Below are 20149 nucleotides of genomic sequence, written 5' to 3' on the forward strand. Positions count from 1 at the left end.
TGTAATATATCCCTTTGCATGATGTTTTAAAATAGAGACAAATTGTTCACTTAGCAGTCCTACCAAATATGATTAAAAATAACTATAAATCTTAATTTCTAACAACTAAGAGAAATCAAAGAAACAGAGCTGCTGTGCCACATTCATATGAAATAATTTAGAAGCGCTTACCCAACCAGGGCAGTTTTCACATTCTCCTTTATTTCCTCAGTGCGCATCAGTTTTAGCCTCTTCAAATTCAAGAAAAACTTGGTTGGCCTGAGTAAAATTTAAAATGTTATATTCTTTTTAGTACGAAAAAACAGCATTATATATATATATATATATATATATATATATATATATATATATATATATATATATATATATATATATATATATATATATATATATTTATTCACGGAAAAAGGTTTCAGCCACGTTATAGTTAGGAATTAGCATTTAAAAAAACTTAGAAATTCACTGAAAAAACCATAGGTTTCACACATGTTATAGTTCGCTGGACATTTCACTCATACAAAACCATTGAAATTCCCCAGTTATAGTTAGTTCAGCTAACTATAACTCGCGCGCCCGCAATGCACTGCTGATGACGTCACATATTACATCACTCATGACATGGTCAGTGACATCACTCATGACATCACTGATAACATCTCAAATGACATCACCCTAATATAACCTTTGATACACACATTCAAAATTAGAAACTAAAATTTTCAAAAGAAATAGAGATACCAATACCAGTTACAACAACCTATTCAGTAATTCCAACATCTACATACACATCCACTCATTCACCAACAATTCTATATAGTCACTCATACATGTACTCACTCATCATATGTACTCATACACCTATACATCCTGTTATACACCGATACTCATCCATAGAGTTACTCACACAAGCAAAAAAACTGCTCCCGCCCTACCATAGCAAACAGCAGTGTCCCGGGGGTGGGCACCCCGGGACACTGCAGGAGCCGGCCCTGTGGGGTGGCGGTCCCCAGGGCCACCACAAGGCTCCAGGAGGGGGGCCCTGCGTCCCCCCTCCCAACATTTTAAAGCCCCGGGGGGTGATGGTCCCTGGGGCTGGGGGGTCTGTCACGGACCCCCCAATTTAAATATGTAGTGTTCCGGGGAGGTGGCGGTCCCCAGGGCGTGTGGGGGGGCTTGAGCCCCCCACACAGGTTTTTTTTAAAATTTAAATAAAGCCCCGGGGGTGGCGGTCCCAAGGGCTGCGGGGGGCCGTGAGCCTCCCGCAAACATCATATTAAAGCCCCGGTGGTGGCGGTCCCAGGGTCTCGGGGGCTTAGAGGCCCCCCATCATTGTACAATTAAGCCCCGGGGTGTGGCGGTCCCCGGGGCTGGGGGCGTGTGCCCCCGGCTATAATGCATACTTTGCCCCGGGGGTGGCGGTCCCTGGGGCAGTGTGGGGGGGATTGGACCCCCCACACTTTTTTTCATAAAGCCCCCGAGATTTGCTCCCCCCCGGGGTCTAATAAATATTAAAGCGTGGGAGCCGCACTTCATTTTTTGGGGGGGATCGGCATCCCGCGATTTAAAAAAATAAATGTTTTTTGGCCTTGGGTGTCCTTGTGGGACCCCCTAAGCAGGCCTAGGGGGTCCGGGTGTTTCTACCCTGCCCCGTTTTCTTGTTTTCGTGTTTCTTTTTCTGTTTTCTTGTGGCTCGGTTCTACAGAGGCAAAAGATGGCTGCCAACACTTCCTGGTTTGGACTGTTGACCGCCAATTAGCATAAAGCTCGTGCTCGGGAGGGTACACGTACCGTACTTCGTCTAAAGATATATCTATAATTTTACTCAGGAACTACTGCATTGATTTACATCATTTAACAAAAAGCGTAATCCGCGAACCAAATTCTACCTTTTTGCCAAATTTGGTGTCATTCCGTTCAGCAGTTCGGGCTGTAGCCATGTCTAAAGGTCCCTATGGAAAATTGCATGGGGAAAACACGTTTTGGGACCCCCCTTTTTTCTCAGCCCCCGCTTGACGAATCACCCTGAAACTTTCAGGGAAGGAGCCCCATCTTCTTTTAGAATTTCGCGAAGATTCGTCAACCGGCGTCAAAGTTATTCCAAATAGAATGTTGCGGATTTCCTATCAAAACTAGGTCCTAACTATAGCTACCTACTGGCGACCGCCAGTGGGTAAAAAAAAAAAAAGAAAAAAAAAAAAATATATATATATATACAGTGATTTATTTTATCTTATACTTGTCATTTTTGCGTGGTCCCTTGACCTTTCAGGTACCCTTAGCCCACCTTTTTTATTTGTTTACTTTCATGTCCAAGCTTAATTCACAGCATCATATTCCATCCAGATGTCAAGTTTAAGACAAATTAATGCTCACAAAGTAAACAGAGTGATGGAAAGAAGCAATGATATACAAAATAATTGTACCAAATGCTCTACCCGCATATTGTCACTTTATAAAAAAACAAATATGTTGTACTGTGTAAATGTGAAAACTGCTGCTGAACTATGAAAGATGCACAATGTGAGTCAGGCTGTTTTACTGTTGGTGCCACACAGTGCGAAGAGTACCTCAATCCTGGAAGTGAAACCACTCTGATTTTGCATCTGGGAGAAAATCTATTATCCTGCATAGGAATCGTGTAGGAAATCTGCTTTTTCTGCACGGTCATCTAGATTTTTCACCTCTTTCTGGCCCATTTTCTTTGCTGGATTTTGATCTCTGTAATCTGTTGCCCCTACTAAACAGGATTAAAGTGCCTATGCTTCCCCCTTTAAACATGGTTAATTTGGCTTATCTTTTCTTGACATATTTAACTTGCCTAAAAGTCCCTAGTACATGGTATAGGAAATGCACCCAGGGTCTGTAAGTTGAACACCACCTGTGGACAGTAGCACCTTTTGTGATACCCACAGTTAACCCGTAAAACATGGCTTCAGGCCTGCCGGTGTATCCTGACTGCCGTAGTTTAAACCTGCTGTCACACCTGTCAAATTGTAAGCTTTAACATGTAACTTTTGACAGGAACTGGCTAAACTACTAATTCAAAGACTATTTTTCTTATTTATTAAAAGTCCAGATCATTGGTGAAGTTGGATTTTTTAAATAAATATTTAGGAAACGTAATTTTTAGAAAGTTACTTTTACCCTTCCTAAAGCTCCTGGAGGCTAATTTGTATTAACCTGACAGCAGCTGCCCCGCCTGCAGGGTGCAACACTTTTTGGATCTGCAGAAGATCCGAAGAGGACTGGACCCTGCTTCTTGTCACCTGAGAGAAGGCCTGAAGGACTGGACCTGCTCCCTCAAAGACGTGGGCTTGAAGGGTCAGTGGGCTGACCTCATGACTGGCTACAGGGACATAACAATCTACATGAGGCCTTTTCCGAAGTGACCAGTTGTAAGAGGGCTTCAACTGCACCTCGCTAGTGGCCTGTTGATGTGAGTCCTAGTCCCTACATGCTGTCCCTAACGTCCCGAGTGACCCAGAAGAGCTGCTCCAGAAACTGAAAAGTTTGGACATTTGTGTTATCCAAGACCTCCAGAACCCTCAAGGGAACCTCTCTCATGTAAGAGCGGTCCTATTTCGATACACCTTCCTCGAATAGAGCTTCAAGTTTACCCTGGAGGAGGATTTTGAGCTCCAAATGAAAGACTTAAGTCAGAAGGTAACATTTTTGGCAAAGTGGCTTGGAATATCCGACCCTGTTCCATTGCTTTCAGCCTAACATTGAGCATTGTTGTCAGTCTTCTCCTCCCATAGACTTGCATTGGTGCTTAGTGCATTTTGTCTCTATTTTTACTTAAAACTTTAAAAAGGCATTGCTCCTGTTCTCCTTATTAAAAGTCACCAGCCACAACTCCAGACATGAGAGCTAACGCTGTCTTAGCAGTTGTCACTTCTGAAATGCTAAAATATGGGCTCTTATTAGGTTCAGATTGGAAACCAATTGATGTTTGTATGTGCCCAAATACCTACCTCAGTGCCTGTATTCTGTAACATGTGAGTATGCGCACATCAGGATAATAGTGATCTTATTGCTTTGAGAGCCTAATTCTATATGATGTGTAACCTTGAATCTGTGTGTCTGAGGCTTTTGTTTTCTGCAAAGCCATGTTTACTACCTTTAGTTCTGTTCAGTAACCCCCATATCTCTTGTTTCAGATTTTAGTGAAATTGTGTTGTTTTGTGTCGCCCGCTGAAGAGCTTGCTCAGAAAGATGACCTGCAACTACTTTTCAGTGCAATTACCTCTTGGTGTCCACCTTACAACATGCCATGGAGGAAAAGTGCAGGGGAAGTACTAATGACCATATCACGTCATGGCCTTACTCTCAATGTATTGAAGTACATTCATGGTATGTACGATTTGGAGAAACACTTTGTAATTTTTCTGCATAGCATTTGAAAGAAGATGCTTGTTTTCCTTGATGAGAAGGGAGGCTAACCATGTGTTCAGCCGGTTCCACTTTGACGTTGAGGCACAATTTATTGTCAGTAATAATAGAGCCAAGTTTGGGATTTTGCTAATCTGGCTGAAAGGATGCATTTTTCAGTAGTTGAAGGACGAATACTGGAAATAATAAGAAGGAAAATGGGCATCTGGTTTCAGAAGATGTACATTTAACAAATCCAAGTGAAGAATAATTAACATTTAGTCTCTTTTTAGAAAGAAACTGAGGCAAATACTTTGAAAATAAAATAGGGGAATCCTTTCCACCCCTACAACACATCAAGACTGTAATCTCCCATGTGTGATGGTTGCCCAATGATCTAAAGAGGTTAACTCCATATTTGAGGGAAAAGTAAGAGGCTGCATAGGGAAGGGGGTGGGGGTGAATTGCAATTGATGAGGAATGCTGGAGGGGTAGCTGCTGCATGTCGCTGGTGAGAGCTGAACCTTTCCTGGCATCAGTGGTTTAGGAAGGCCAGTCACCCGAATAAACGGAGTGCCATGAGGATTAGGCACCAGCACCTCTTGGCACAAGGTTGGTTGTCCTGTATAGCGGTACCAATGGCAGTAGGCACCACAGGCGTTCCTGGGCCTCTTTACCATGCTTTAACCAAATGCAAGGGTGCAACGTGAATAATAGACTGTTTTGAAACCCTGGGAGGAAAAACAAAATTAACATTCACTTTAAGAATGGAGGTGTGTCCTTGCAAGCAGATACCAGAGTTACAAGAAAATTAATAACAAATTCACAGTGGAGAGTAAGAGAGCTTGCTTACAGCAGGTACTCAGCAGGGCTGAAATACCAGAATGGAACAGAAGGAGCTGATGGAGTGAGGGCTGAGAGCCCAGCTATGTGCATCCCTCAGAGACATGCATTATATTACTGCAACAAAATCTCTTTGCCGGCTGCTAATCAAGCGGTGGAAAACTAAGTTGAAAGAGTGAGAGAACATTTTATGGATATTCAGGAACCATAATACTCACTACTATAGGTAACCCGGGCGGGAGGTTGCAATAGGTGAAATCTAACTGGGTGAAACAAGAAAGGGAAGAAACACTTGAATGCCAGTCAGAGAACATGACAGAACATAGCACCAAATAAATTCTTCAGGGAATGGCTAATTGAAGGCCCAAATTGATATCAGGCACAGGGTCTGAATGTCTAAAGTATAAAACGTGAGAAGGCAGTGTTATAGGCAATGGCCTAATGTTGAATACTGGTTTGGCTGCCAATGACCCATCACATGCACTATTTGTAGGTCTGGTATGACAGATAAGCTGTCTGCTTCACATACTGTTACCAGCTTGTGTAAGAGTAAGAGTATTACTACCTCATTTCATGCTGTTGACTGTTTGGTATATCGTTCCGCCTTCCCGTAAATGCTTCCATTGGAATGCATGAGGGACTATTTAAAATCTGAAAATTTAACTCAAACTTCACACTTTCGCACTGAATTGTTTTATCTTGTAAATGCATGCTATACAGACCGCGGTCATTTTAGCCTTATGCTATATGTTTAGGCTCACAACAAACCATTTAAATTGCCTTCAGTTACATTCATAATGTACATTTATTTGCTTTGGGTAGCCTAAAGATCTGGCTTGGACTCTCCAGAATCTACATTAAACACATCGGCCCTAGTTCTACTGGCATTCTTTCAGCACCCTTTGAACAGTGAAGTATTCACCGGGAAGATGAGTCCATGCCATTTTTGAGAAGGCAGCCACCTCTCAACTTAAGTGTTTATACTGATCACTTCCATAACTTGTAGTGAATAGTTCATTTCTGTATAGGACCTTTTTACACTAACAGCATATATATATATATATATATATATATATATATATAAATTTTTTTTTATGAGGTAAGGAAATAGTCTGTTTTTTTACCCCCATAACAGTGCATTCGGAAGGCAGGTTACATGATTTGTTGAACGTTGATGTCCTAAAGTGAAGATAATGTTTGTCTTAAATGCAGTGGAATAAAAACATCTCTCATAAGGTTGTCCTTCTGTTGAGTGCTCTCCTACCCATCATACATTGCTTCCATAGTTTATTCCTTCTGTTCTCCTACATACTTATTAATTGCCTTGTCTCTTGCAGAGAAAGAATGTTTATCCACTTGTGTTCAGAACATGCGGGAGTCCGGAGACCTTTTGCCTTTGGAAATGGTTCAGATGTTTGCAACAATTTCTTGTTTCTTGAAGGATTCTAGCAATGTTTCACAATCTCTGCTAGAAGATTTTAGGACTTGCCAAGGTTATAGTTTCCTCACTGATGTACTGCTCAGGTACAGTAATGCTCACATTGTGCAGCTCCAACCCAGTTGTTTGTTTTTCAGTAGCAGTAATTGTTAATATTTTGTTTGACTTTTCCACCACACTTATTTGCCAACTGAAGGCTGAGCCTCTATTTAGTATGCAGTGTGTGGTTTGTATCATCTGCCTCCTCCCTGACACTCAAAATACCCATTTGGTATCATTTAGCTCAAAATAAGCACGTCATTATAGCACCATGGGAAATAAAGACTTCTGACAGTGAAATAGCATTTTAAACATATTGCATTGTTCAGGGTATAGTGCTTTGCTTTCAGGAAAATATATTATTTGTTGTAAATTCTGCGAAGCAGTGCACATCATTAGTAATGTGGTACGTGAAGTGTGTTTAATATATTTAAACCTCTTGAGGTTGTAGCCTTGCCACGAGTTAATGAGACATAATAGGCACTGTATTAAAATTCAAACAAAAATACACTAGGCTTACATTAAAAAAACAAATTGCATCAGGCCAAAATACATGGAAGTTAGCAGGTTCAGCTCTTTGGTGTCATAGTTTAATACATTCTTTGAAAAGGGATCTGTGTCAAATTTCCATGCTATAGATTTACATCCATGTTGACCAACTTAATCTCTCAACCGTACAAGTTGAGAACATTGAGTACCGTTGTGTCTGGCAATAGTAACATTACCCATCTCAGCATTTCAACACCTTGAAGATTCAGACCCATTCTAGGGACTGTATTACTTGGATTAGCATAGCTTAATGTGCTGCACTGAGAGGGTATACATTTTTGGTTTGGCCTATTTGCATTCATGAACTGCCATTTTCCCCAATGAGTTCCCATTTCCATCAGTATATTTCTTTTAGGATGATTAGTGAGAATCTTCAGAATGTTGTAAATGTTAGATATCCTATGTTTCAGTAAATTTAGAACATACTTTTTTCTTGATTTTCACATGATAAAGGGTATCTGGCCAGACCAAGTTTATTCGCCTGTTTGAATTATAAAATGGCTTGAAGGAAAATATCGCCATCTCAAGCTCATCTTTTACATGGAGACATTGTTGCACTTCATGAGTTTCATTGTTGATTAAATAAAAAAAAAATTCTACAACTCTTGTTAATGGATTTTGCCATTTCATATATCTATAAAACACTAATATTATTATTCACCAATAGAGAGGGCCTTATTTTGTGATCTACTAGGTTCAAGACTACACACACTTGTGCTGTGCTTCCAAGAAATTAACCCCTGAAGGCTACAGTGACTTCCAAATGTTCATTCTTGCCAAATTATGAATCTTGGCAAGAAATATGAAATGAAATATACCCTCCTTCCACACTGATTAGGTTCCATTTGTAATAAGGATTTACATTAAGGTCCTGGGTGTGACTCATAATGCCATAAAAGTTACTTTAATGTAGAAGTCATTTTTTGTTTTGAAATCCTATACTCCGATTTTGTTTTACAAACCAATGCCTTAAACAGAGCATTTAGTGTACTGCCTTAATCATGGCAGTTTTAGCATAATTTATCAGATGTTATGTGTACAATGTTGATGAGGTCAAAGACTTTGTTTTTCGTGGTCTGTGATCAATTAAGTGTTATGTTATGGCTCTCCAGCTGTTCTCTTCATAAACTGACATTATTAAAATTGGCTGCATCCATTTCAGTTATAAATCGGTTAATTTGCTTTTGGTATAATCTAATTTGGAGGTTTATTATGGTCCAACAATCCTGGCTCAAATAACAAAACGTGAATCGACCCGGATTAAAAAGAGAATGGGAAGTAACAGGTCGGATTGGTATTTTCTCCCTTTTTTGTGAGCATCAAACCCCTGTTTTATCTCCGACAGGTAGCACTGACTAAAAGCTTATGTGTATTGCCTTTGCAAAAAACAGTGGAAGCTTGGTTTGAGTTCTGCTTCTAAAAGGCAGTAGCCCTACTATGCCACAAATATAATTTGTGCCTGTCTTCACTCTACTGCCCAAATAAAGGAAAAGCTCATCTCTTGCCATGCAAAGGTTTAGTGGTCTGGGGTGTGCCCACAACCTGGATTGCATAACATGTGTTAAAAATAACTTAGAACAGAACTGTTCTATAATTATGCTTTTTTTTGATTGTGTGCATAATCTAACCGGAACATTTATGCAAATTTTCCTTACGGTTTTAAACTTAATTCAATTTTCCTAATGAAGTGATATTTCTACTTAAACTAATGTTATGCATATTCTTTTCTTTCTTACTCATAATGTGAAGCTGTGCGAGTTTGATAGCTAAACGGATGATTACAGTGGCTGAATTTGTTAACTCGATGTTTCTTGAGAATTTTCTTTTGTTGTCTTGTTTGATGTAATGGACATAACATTCCAACCTTATCCTACATGTATTTTACACAACATGGGGACAGTTTCACTTGCCTCCTTTCCTCCTGGGTGAACTCATTCAGAGGAACAACATAATTTAAGAAGGTTTGAAAGGTTAGAATCATTGACTCACAGATCAGTTATCCCCTGTTTGGAAAATGCCATAAGTTGACTATTTCCATTGATTTAGGAATGCACGAATAGTAGTCTTCATCCGGATAGTGATGTAGCTTTTTTTGTCCATGGTTGAGTGCCTGGTCCAAAGTGCAAGAGATCGACTGAGGAATCGCACTTGTGGGTTAGTTTGTCCATCTGTACATTTTCCACTTCAGATAACTACTACTTCTGCACATCATGTAGTGTATCTGTAAGGGAGTGTGATGCTGTGGAATCACCCTTTATGATGATCCACTCATAATGTGTTTTTTGCCTTCCTCATTATTTAGATTGGAGAACTCGAAAGAGAATGAATCAAAGGATGCACTGAAAGACTTAGTTAATCTCATTACTACATTAACAACATATGGTGCCACTGAGCTAAAACCAGCTGGTATCATCACCGGAGCACCCTTTCTACTGCCTGGATTTGCTGTCCCACAGCCTGCTGGGCGAGGTGAGTAACTTGATTTGCATGAACAAAAGGGATACGTGGGGATATAACGGGTACTATGAAAAAATGAAGACACAATAATTGAGAAACAGAATGAGACAAATCCAAAATTAAGAAAAGCCACAAAGAAGAACTGTAATTAGGAAAAAACTAAATGACATTAAGGAAATGTATGTACCATAAATTGCAGTGCTTTTATAGTTGAGATTAGTTATTGATTAAAGTTTAAAATTAAGGCCAGGTATATTGTATAGGTTAGGTTAGTGGAAGAATAAGAGTAATGGCAGCAGTTAATGTTATTCATAGAGTTATGAATAAGAGTACGTTTTAGACTTTGCTTTAGGTTTAATAGTGGTATGGTAGTTATAATGGTGTTACACTTAAGTGAAGGGAAAGGCAAATTTTTTGTATTGATGACATACTTTTTATATAATGACCTTAATTATGGGTTCTTCATTATGGTTATACAAATGCAGAATAGATTTTTCGTTTTGGCGTAGATACCGACGACGCGTCTAAGGACAGCTTCTTGGGTGATATTTTCCATCACAATGTTGTTCAATCAATTTCAAGGCAGATCAAGTTTCATTATTTTTTTCAGTTTTAGCCTCAGGCAGTGTATTTCCTCATACAAAATTCTTTTGGATTTTTCTCCACATAAAAGCGGGTTATGCACAGATGCACTCTAAAATATATATATTTTTAAAGATAATGGTTTTACGTCGGGCTACGTCAGATAGCAAGTTCTGTAGTAGGGGATCTCTGTGTATAGTCATAATCTAGTGAATAGTCTCGCCCATGTGCGTGGACCCCGGAGCAATCAAAAATAATCTCTTAAGTTGTCAAAACATGCAGAACTGCATCGACACTTAAGAGAGAATTTAAAGACAGATAATGCAGCCTATATCCACAGGCTACACTGTCCAGTACTTCAACTAGAAATTCCACCAAAATCCACAAACGGCACAGCCTGTCCAGGGTTTTCTAAGAGAAAAACCTTGCCTTTAACAGCAAAACCCTCTGGAATGATAGAGAGGGAGAAGTGGACAGACAAGCCCCATAGGCTGCCATTATGTGGCTCAGAACAGGATACTGTGCCTTTAAGAGAACTTTCCAGAAGTCTGACAGTATCCCAGAATGCACTGCAGGTCCCTTTTACTTTCAGTTCTTTTTTCCGGCTCCTGCAAGCAGGACCCTGGAGCATTGAGCTCTCCCTTTTCAAGGGTTTAATTGGTGATTTTTTTCACTTTTTTCAAGTTTTTTGAGTGCTTTTCTTGAAGTACTTTGGTGTTTCTTCCTTGTGTTCGTCTTGGTGCACTCTTTATTTGCCAATATGCCTGCATTATTTGACAAATGCCCAGAGTGCTCGAGGAAGAAGGCCAAGTCGGACCCACACGAGGTGTGCATCATCTGCCTTCCCTCATCTCATGTCCCAGAGGAGTGTAACATCTGCCAGGGCTTCTCTAGCAGAACCCTGAGAGATAGGTTAAAGATCAGGCTCCAAGGCCTGGAAGACAGAAGACTGAAGGCGCAAGGTGGGTCTGAAAGGGCTTCCTCTGCCCATGCTGAGGCCTCTGGGGGGCTCCCCAGGGGCAGGAAGACCAGCAAGCGTCCCCATTCTCCGTCGGCGTCGATTGCACAGACTACGACGTCGAGAGGGATGACTGCAGTCAGTTCCCTGTTTCCCCAGGGCTCTGGGTTGAAGCGGTGTCGAGGGAACTGAATAGACCGCCGTCGAGATCACCAGTGACGATTTCGTCTGCGTCGACTAATCGACGTCGAGAGGTGGCCCGGCGTAGGCGCTCGCCGTCGAGGCGACATCGCCGCTCGCCGTCGGCGAAGAGAAGGAGGTCGTCGTCGAGGGGATCCTCGACGTCGAGGAGGACTTTAAAGTTGCGAAGCCGTTCGGCGTCGAGGAGACGCTCGCCGTCATGACGAAGATCGCCGTCGAGGCGAAGGTCGCCGTCGAGGCGAAGGCGATCGACGTCGAGGAGGAGACGCTCGCCGTCGAGGGGCCGACGCTCGCCGTCGGGTCGACGTTCTTTGATGCCAAAGAGGCGCAGAAGGAGTTCTGGCGGCAGGAGTCAGTCGAGCAGGCGGCAGGTGCCGATAGGGGATTCTCCAACGCCCCAGCCTAGGACAGAAGGCAGATCACCGGGCTCGGTGTTTTCTGACGTGTTTACGCCTTCTAGGCCGAAGAGGGTTACGCCCCCTCCTCCATTGCCCAGGGGGCCACCGCCGCGGGCTCCCACCCCGCCTCCTCTTCCACCTCAACCTCGACCTCAGCTTCCGGCTGACAGGCCTCCTCCAGTTCCTCCGAGGACGGCTTCGCTGCCTCGATTCCCAACGCCCCCTAAGGGGACCCCTCGGCCGAGGACCCCTGCCGGGCCAAAGTCGCCCACTCCGGTGAAGCCGGCTGAGCGCCCGAAGCCAAGGAGATCGCGATCTCGCTCCGGTCGGAGGGGGAGATCGCGGAGTCGTCACAGGTCCTCAATGAGATCAAGACGGCGTCACAGGAGGCGACGGTCATGGTCCCGCACGGATTCTTCCGGGACCAGAACCTACTCACCGACTTTGTTGGAATCCCCGGGGACGAGAGTATTGCCGGTGGACGACATCAGCACATTCCAGGATGTTCTCCTGAGGGGTGCAGCTAAATTGGGTATGATGGTGACGGTACCTACTCCCACGACATCCGTGATTTTCGAGACACTATATAAAAAACACCTGTCTCGACCTTTACTGCCTCTAGTGCCGGGCTGGTAGAGCCCGCAGAGGAGTTGTTTCTCACTCCTGCGGTGACGAAGGCCGCTCCCTCCCGGCTCCTTAAGAAGTACAGGGCCCCGGATTCTGACCCGGCCTTTCTTCGGATGGATCCTACTCCGGATTCTGTCATAGTGACGGCGGCTAGGAAGCAACATGCCACCTCCCCATCTTCTACTGTACCTCCTGATAAGGAGAGCCGATGGATCGACTCGGCAGGCAGAAAAGTCTGTGGGACGGCCTCTACTGCGATGAAGGCGGCCAGTGCTGCGGCTTTGCTAGGGCGGTACGATCGTGCCCTATGGGAGTCCCTACAGCAATTCGCTGAGTTCCTTCCCCGGGAGAAGAAAGAGGACTTTCAAGAGATCCTGAAGGAGGGGATGCTGGTGTCGAACCAGCTCATCAGCGCGGCTGCAGATAAGTCTCATCTGGCTGCACACGGGTACTGTCATGGTGTCAACCAGCAGCGCCATGCGTGGCTTCGGCTTACGTCACTCAAGCCGGAAGCTCAGCAGCGGGTGGCCAATCTACCTTTCTCGGGTGAAACCCTGTTTGGCAAGCATGTGGATGACAAAATGGCCCGCATGAAGGCGGAGATCGAGACCCTGACGGCAGTCGGGTTGGAAAAGCCCAAGGAGAAGACGACCTACCGCCCATTCCAGAGACGGTTTGGGGCGCAGGGCAGAGGGCGTGGACAGACTTCGGGACAGCAGCAACAACAGCAGCAGCAGTTCTGGAAGCCCTTCCAGAAGCGCCCGAAGGGTAGAGGCGGCCAGCAGTCCGCAGCAGCGAACAAAGGCCCAGCTGGGTCTCGACCCTGAGCGGTTACTTCCTCTACTGTCAGGTTCGGCTTCAGGCTTCCTCGGGGCTGTGTTGAGAGTCCAATACCCGTCCCTACCGAACCACCTCAGTGCTCAATATGCAATGACACGAACAATCGAGATAATTCAGCGGGGCGCGGGAAAGGAAGGGGACAGCAGGGAGGGAGATCTGAAATGACAAGTAACAAGAGATTAGAACACCCTATCGCCCTCACTCTATAGAGTGTAATCTACTTTACACGTCCCTTAACAATTAACACCCCACTGTGTATGAGTAATACCTGTAAAGGAAAATACACAAGGCTCTAATCCAAGTGGAGACAATGTTTTGGAAGAGGTAAGAGGAACTGTACCCAGCTGAAAAGACAAAACATACACCCTTCAATGTCTGTTGGTAAATGGGACCAGTAATATTGTTGTATATCAAATGGCACCCTACACATACCATGAATATTGCATCATATCAACTTGTATGGGTTAACCACAATTCCCTCTCTCAATACCCCTCCAGTCTCCTGTAGAAATGAAATAAGAGAACAATGAATTCTGCTTCATGCGGGACCTCCCCGGGCAGAACAAAGAAAAAGCTCCTTTGGATTTGAATATAGTGTTGCTGTCACACTACGTTTCAGTATTTCTTAAGTGTGCCTTACATCTGAAAGGCTCAAAGTTTTACTCCTTCAGGGTATATTCGTAGCGAGGCTCAGGGGTCAGTTTCAAGTGAGTCCCATCGCATTTGATTCAATATATATATACATTTATATACACTTTGATATAGTGCTTGGCAATGACGGTACACAAGGTCTCTGTAGCACAAAACCCTGAAATGCCAAACACCGTTCGGGACCAAAGACAAATGTTTAGGAAACTTCGGAACACACTCAGCCGAGTGAAGTTTCCTCTCTCAGTAACCGCCGGCCGGTGTGCTGTTGGGATCGATAGAACCAACGCCTCACACCGCCACCTGCCAGCCTACTCACGGTTACGGTGGACTTGGGAAAACAAGTCGGATATACCACCAAAGTTCCTGAGCTCCAGAATACGTCCCTGCAACCACGGAATTATCGGCGTTTCACCGCCGTCGGCTTCACTCCTTTATTTCCTGGCATGCGCGCGGAACCCGCGTTGTACGCGACGTACGCGAGGCATGCCGGGAACTGTAGTTTATTTGCTCATATCGACAGCCCGAGAACAGTAGACACCGCGGAACATGACACCTACATCCGTTACCCGCTCCGGTGGGGGTAAGCGTTCAATTTTGTCTGGCAGAGTGGAGAAAAATTACTCAGGTGCTGAATATTGTTTGCAATGGATACAGTCTTCGGTTCACCAGCCGCTTCCATCAATTCCACCGGTCAGCTCGCAGTTTCAACTGCGCGAGCTCCAGGCGGAGGCCGATGTCCTGTTAAGGAAAAGGGCGATAGAAGACGTACCTCTGTCTCAAAGAGGAAGAGGTCTGTACTCCCGGTTCTTTCTGGTTCGCAAGAAGGACAAGAAAGAGTTCAGGCCCATTCTGGATTTGTGGCAAGCAAACAAGTGGATTCGCAGAGAGAAGTTTTGCATGCTGCCGTTGCATCAGATTTATCCTCAGCTGCAACAGGGAGACTGGCTATGTGCTATAGACCTACAGTATGCGTACTTCCATGTGCCCATTGCACACAAACACAGGAAGTCCCTGCGATTCCAAGTCGGCGCCAATCATTATCTATACACAGTACTGCCATTCGGGCTGAAGTCTGCGCCCAGAGCATTCTTGAAGTGCATGGCGGTGGTAGCGGCACACCTGAGGAAGAACAAGGTGTTTGTCTACCCGTACCTGGACGATTGGTTGATCAAGGCCTCCTCCTTCTCGGAAGCTCAAGCGCACTTCCAGAAGACGTGTGTTCTCTTGAACAAGTTGGGGTTGCACATCCACATGTCCAAGTCTGTCCCGACTCCTGTCCAGTGCATACAGTACTTGGGAGCCTCCATCGATACGTTGTCAGCAAGCGTGTCTCCTTCGGAGGAGAGACGATTATCACTCCTTCGGAAGGCTCAGGCTCTTATGACGGCTCCATCTACAACAGTGAGGACGGTGTCTTCTTTACTGGGGTCGATGGCCTCTTGTATCTTCCTCACGCCACACGCACGGCTGCACATGAGACCACTGCAGGAGTGCTTGGAGGATCAGTGGGATCAGAGGAAAGGATCTTGGGACGACAGGATACGACTATCTCTGCATGCTCTTCAGTCTCTGAAGTGGTAGTGTTCAGCGGAGAATCTTCTCAGAGGGGTTCCCTTCCACAAGGACATTCCCACACAGACTATCGTGATGGATGCGCCTCTCCACGGCTGGGGGGCGCACTCCGGAGATTTACAGATTCAAGGAACGTGGTCCCCGACGGAGTCCACGTACCACATCAATTTCCTGGAACTCAGAGCTGTTCACTTGGCTCTGAAGGCCTTTCATCCGTCCTTCCGGACCAACTCTCTGCTTGTTCAGACGGACAATACGACCAACAAGCAGGGGGGTCGAGATCGCGCACTATGTCGCAGGAGGCGCAGGCGATCTGGCACTGGCTTCAGGGACTGACGATAACGGCTACCCATCTACCAGGTGTACAGAATGTTCAGGCCGACACACTGAGCAGACTGATTCAGGAAAACCACGAATGGGTCATAAACGACGAAGTACTAGGAGAAGTCTTCGCAAGGTGTGGGACTCCAGACGTAGATCTGTTCGCCACCGCCGAAAACAGCAAATGCCGAGACTTCGCCTCCAGGTACTACCAGCAGGGGACGCTGGGGAATGTGCTATGGATCAACTGGTCGAACAGCTTTCTGTACGCTTTTCCACCCATTCCCCTGATTCCGGCGGTGCTCATCAAGCTGTCCCAGTCCAGGGCGCGGATGATCCTGATTGCCCCGTAATGGCCCAGGCAGTGGTGGTTCACGGACCTGCTTCACCGGTCTCTCCTTCCTCACATACGGCTGCCGTGCAGGCCGGACCTTCTCACGAAGTTCAGGGGGCAGATGGTGCACCCCATCCTCTCGTCTTTGAGTTTGGCGGCATGGCTCCTGAGATAGTGCAATATGGCCATTTGAATCTACCAGAAGATTGTATGGACATACTGAAGGAGGCTAAGCGACCTTCCACTAGGACTTCCTATGCTTACAAGTGGAAGAGGTTTTGCATCTGGTGCAAGTCCAAGAACTATGACCCAACGACGTGTAAGGAAGATGTCATCCTTCCGTATCTTCTACATCTGGTGCAGTCTGGCCTTAATGTCCATTCCATTAAGGTTCATTTCGCTGCGCTGACTGCCTACAGGAAATGCCCCTCACAGACTTCCTTCTCCCAGATCCCTGTGATCAAAGATTTTTTGGAAGGCTTGAAGAAAGTGTTCCCTCCTGTCCCTTCCTTCGCCTTCATGGGAATTGAATGTGGTGCTGTCCAGATTGATGAAGGAGCCCTTTGAACCTATTCATAAGGCTTCGTTGCAGCACCTGTCCTGGAAGGCGGCGTACCTCGTGGCCATTACATCGGCCCGCAGGGTGAGTGAAATTCAGGCGTTGTGTTGCCAAGAACCTTATACTGTATTTCATGCTGCTAAGGTGGTTATGCGTACTCACCCTAAATTTCTTCCAAAGGTTATATCTAATTTTCATGTTAACCAGACCATAACTTTACCTACGTTTTTTCAGAATCCTTCCTCTCCAGCGGAAAGGTCCCTGCATTCCCTAGATGTTAGGAGGGTGTTGAAATTTTATCTGGATAAAACCAAGGATATTCGTAGGTCAGACCGATTGTTTATCAATTATGGATCAGTCAGGACGAATCTTGCTACCTCTAAACAGTCCATCTCGAGTTGGATTGTGTCCTGTATACAATTGTGTTACCAAAAGGCTAATAAGACCTTAGGGGGTAAACCTAAGGCTCATTCCACCAGGGGCAAAGCTGCCTCGACTGCTTTGCTCCGTAATGTTCCAATTGCAGAAATCTGCAAGGCGGCCACTTGGAAGTCGGTCCATACCTTTGCTAAGCATTACTGCCTGGACACTGATGCCAGGGCAGACGCTCAGGTTGGGCAGGCTTCGCTGCGAAATCTGTTCGCACAGTAGTGGTGTTATTTCTCTTTTCTCCACCGCCGCTTTGGTGTGGGGATGGGCTTGCCATTCTATTCACTAGATTATGACTATACACAGAGATCCCCTACTACAGAAGGAGTAGTTTCTGTCCTGTAACTCCAGTTCTGTAGTAGGGGTATCTCTGTTATAGTCATAAGCGCCCCCCCTCCTCCCAGGTGGAGAGAGATATTCATGTAAGAAATGCTACAGGTCTGGCGTGTTACACCTTCAAAAAGAACTGAAAGTAAAAGGGACCTGCAGTGCATTCTGGGATACTGGGAGACTTCTGGAAAGTTCTCTTAAAGGCACAGTATCCTGTTCTGAGCCACATAATGCAAGCCTATGGGGCTTGTCTGTCCACTTCTCCCTCTCTATCATTCCAGAGGGTTTTGCTGTTAAAGGCAAGGTTTTTCTCTTAGAAAACCCTGGATAGGCTGTGCTGTTTGTGGATTTTGGTGGAATTTCTAGTTTAAGTACTGGACAGTGTAGCCTGTGGATATAGGCTGCATTATCTGTCTTTAAATTCTCTCTTAAGTGTCGATGCAGTTCTGCATGTTTTGACAATTTAAGAGATTATTTTTGATTGCTCCGGGGTCCACGCACATGGGCGGGACTATTCACTAGATTATGACTATAACAGAGATACCCCTACTACAGAACTCGAGTTACAGGACAGAAACTACTCCTTTTTTTATCAGTCATCCTTTACAGTCAAATTTGAAGGTTGAATTCTAGTCTGCTGAGGAAAATATAATGAAAATGGCTCTCCAAAAAAGATTTCTTTGCCTAAGTCTAACTTTGTTTTTTGTGAAGAGCTGTTTTGTAACAGTGTATGTATTCCCAGTTAAACATAACATCACAAAACCAATGTGACTGTATACTTTCTATGGGCATGGATCCTTATTTTCTTTTTGATACAATATGTTTCTAACCCTCAAACTCTTGCATTGATAGACCGTCTTTATTAATTTTATTTTCTAAAGCATTTTTCATTGAGCATTAACATTTCAATTCTCTTGTACATGGGTACACAGATGTGTAGTGGGCTAATCGATATTTTGTTGTGTCTTATTTTATTTATTTATTTTGCAGAAGGGTTTAGAGTTTAAATGCTAGATTGAGACATCAATGTTTTCACCTTGATAGCACCTAATGGTAACCTGCACACTCATGCATCTTTCATACCAGCAATTTGTGCATTCTCTCTCATAAAGTCTAGTTCTAAAAATTCCCTGCAGATGTGGCAGCGAGAAATTTAACTTGCTACAATGGGAATTTTCTCGACACTGTGACCAATGCAGTCTGACAGATTTCTTGAAATTAAATGTTTTGAATGTAGCCACTGGATGATCTATAACTGTGCATTATGCGTATCTAGATTAAAGTAGTGATCTCTGGATAATGTTCTACACTATTGCATGCATGCTCGACAACGGAATCGCCAACAGTTTACATTAGTTAAGTGCATTTTTGAGCCAGAAAGTAGAGACTTTATAAAAAAATGTTTTTTAAAGTGTAATCAACATCAAATGTGCATCTTAAGTAAAAATGTTGGGCACATAATCAATCATCTGGGCAGTCGTACCTCTGCCCAGTCATGGTATGGCAGACATTTGAGTAAACTCATCGCTTGGATAATATTCTGTTCCCTGTATTGATGACATAACTCTCAAAATTCATAAACATGGACGAATTAAACGACAATGGATTGCACCTCGGATGTACAATTAATTAATCTGGATGCTCCTTCTAATGCACCAAAGAAGAAAAAATATGCTCACACTACATTGTACCCGAGATCTGCTTGTGCACGTCCTATTCCTGAGATCAGGAGGCAGTTGTCTGAATTACATACCTTTGCGTTACCCAGATAGTTTAAGGATGTGATTTTTAATAATTAGCTACATATGGCTTTTCTATTTTTTCCAACTGTCCTCACATCTGGGGCGCCCTAGTCAGAATTGAACAGGACATTGCACGATGCTTGGTGATGTGGTTTTAACATGGTCTAGTCATATCACCACGCAAGTTAAGGAATAGGTAAATATTGACTCTTTGTGCAGGTGGATACCTATCCTTTTATAGGGTTAATGCTAACATAGTAGTTTTAAACATTGGACCAGCCAGGGTATAGATACCACTGGAATGAAAGATAGCTGCCAATAACTCTTGTTCTTGTTGAAGGAGAGTTAATTTACTAAGGAGTTTCCTCCGTTACAGGATTTGTTAAAATATAAAAGGGACAAATGATAGTATGGCCTTTGTTTGATGGCTGATATTGGTTATTTGCAGATGGAAGAGGAGGTTTGGTCCATGTATGATGCAATCATCTACACATGTGGCTTGGAAAGAGAGATGTCTAGTCACAGACTCTCAGTGTAAGGGTTTAAGGCCTGGGGAAATGTGTGACCTGATATGGAGGTGGAGTAATTGTCTTGCAGCTGCATTCTGGATTCTTTGTAGTGCCTTGTTCACTTAGGCAGATGTGTAAGGATCTCTAGGTTTAGAAGCATACTTTGTTTTAAAACATTTCTTTATTGTCTTATAGGAACACAGGCTAGCAAGCTGATATATCAAAAGTAACATGAGTACAAAGTATGTAGAAACAATACTTGTACTACAAAAATAAAAAATTAATAGAGTCTAGTTATCCAGTCATATGTCTAGGTTACATTCGGTTCTGATGACCAAACTCTAGACACTTCCTAAAATTCACAGTAAGTTGGAGAACATTCTCCACCAGTAGAAAGGA

The 20149-nt window shown here is 44.0% G+C and overlaps 1 protein-coding gene across 3 annotated transcripts in view; it reads left to right on the top strand.

Annotated features, from left to right (window-relative positions):
- Nucleotides 1-20149, top strand: part of WDFY3 (WD repeat and FYVE domain containing 3) — a 1930620-nt gene that overhangs the window by 535976 nt on the left and 1374495 nt on the right. For all 3 annotated transcript variants that reach the window (XM_078676292.1, XM_078676293.1, XM_078676294.1), the window contains exons 8-10: nt 4161-4353; nt 6552-6738; nt 9543-9709. In XM_078676292.1, the coding sequence (XP_078532418.1) occupies nt 4161-4353; nt 6552-6738; nt 9543-9709 (547 nt within the window). The remainder of the gene's footprint in view (nt 1-4160; nt 4354-6551; nt 6739-9542; nt 9710-20149) is intronic.

This window comes from Lissotriton helveticus, chromosome 2_1 (genome assembly GCF_964261635.1).
Source record: "Lissotriton helveticus chromosome 2_1, aLisHel1.1, whole genome shotgun sequence".
NCBI classification, from domain to species: Eukaryota; Metazoa; Chordata; class Amphibia; order Caudata; family Salamandridae; genus Lissotriton; species Lissotriton helveticus.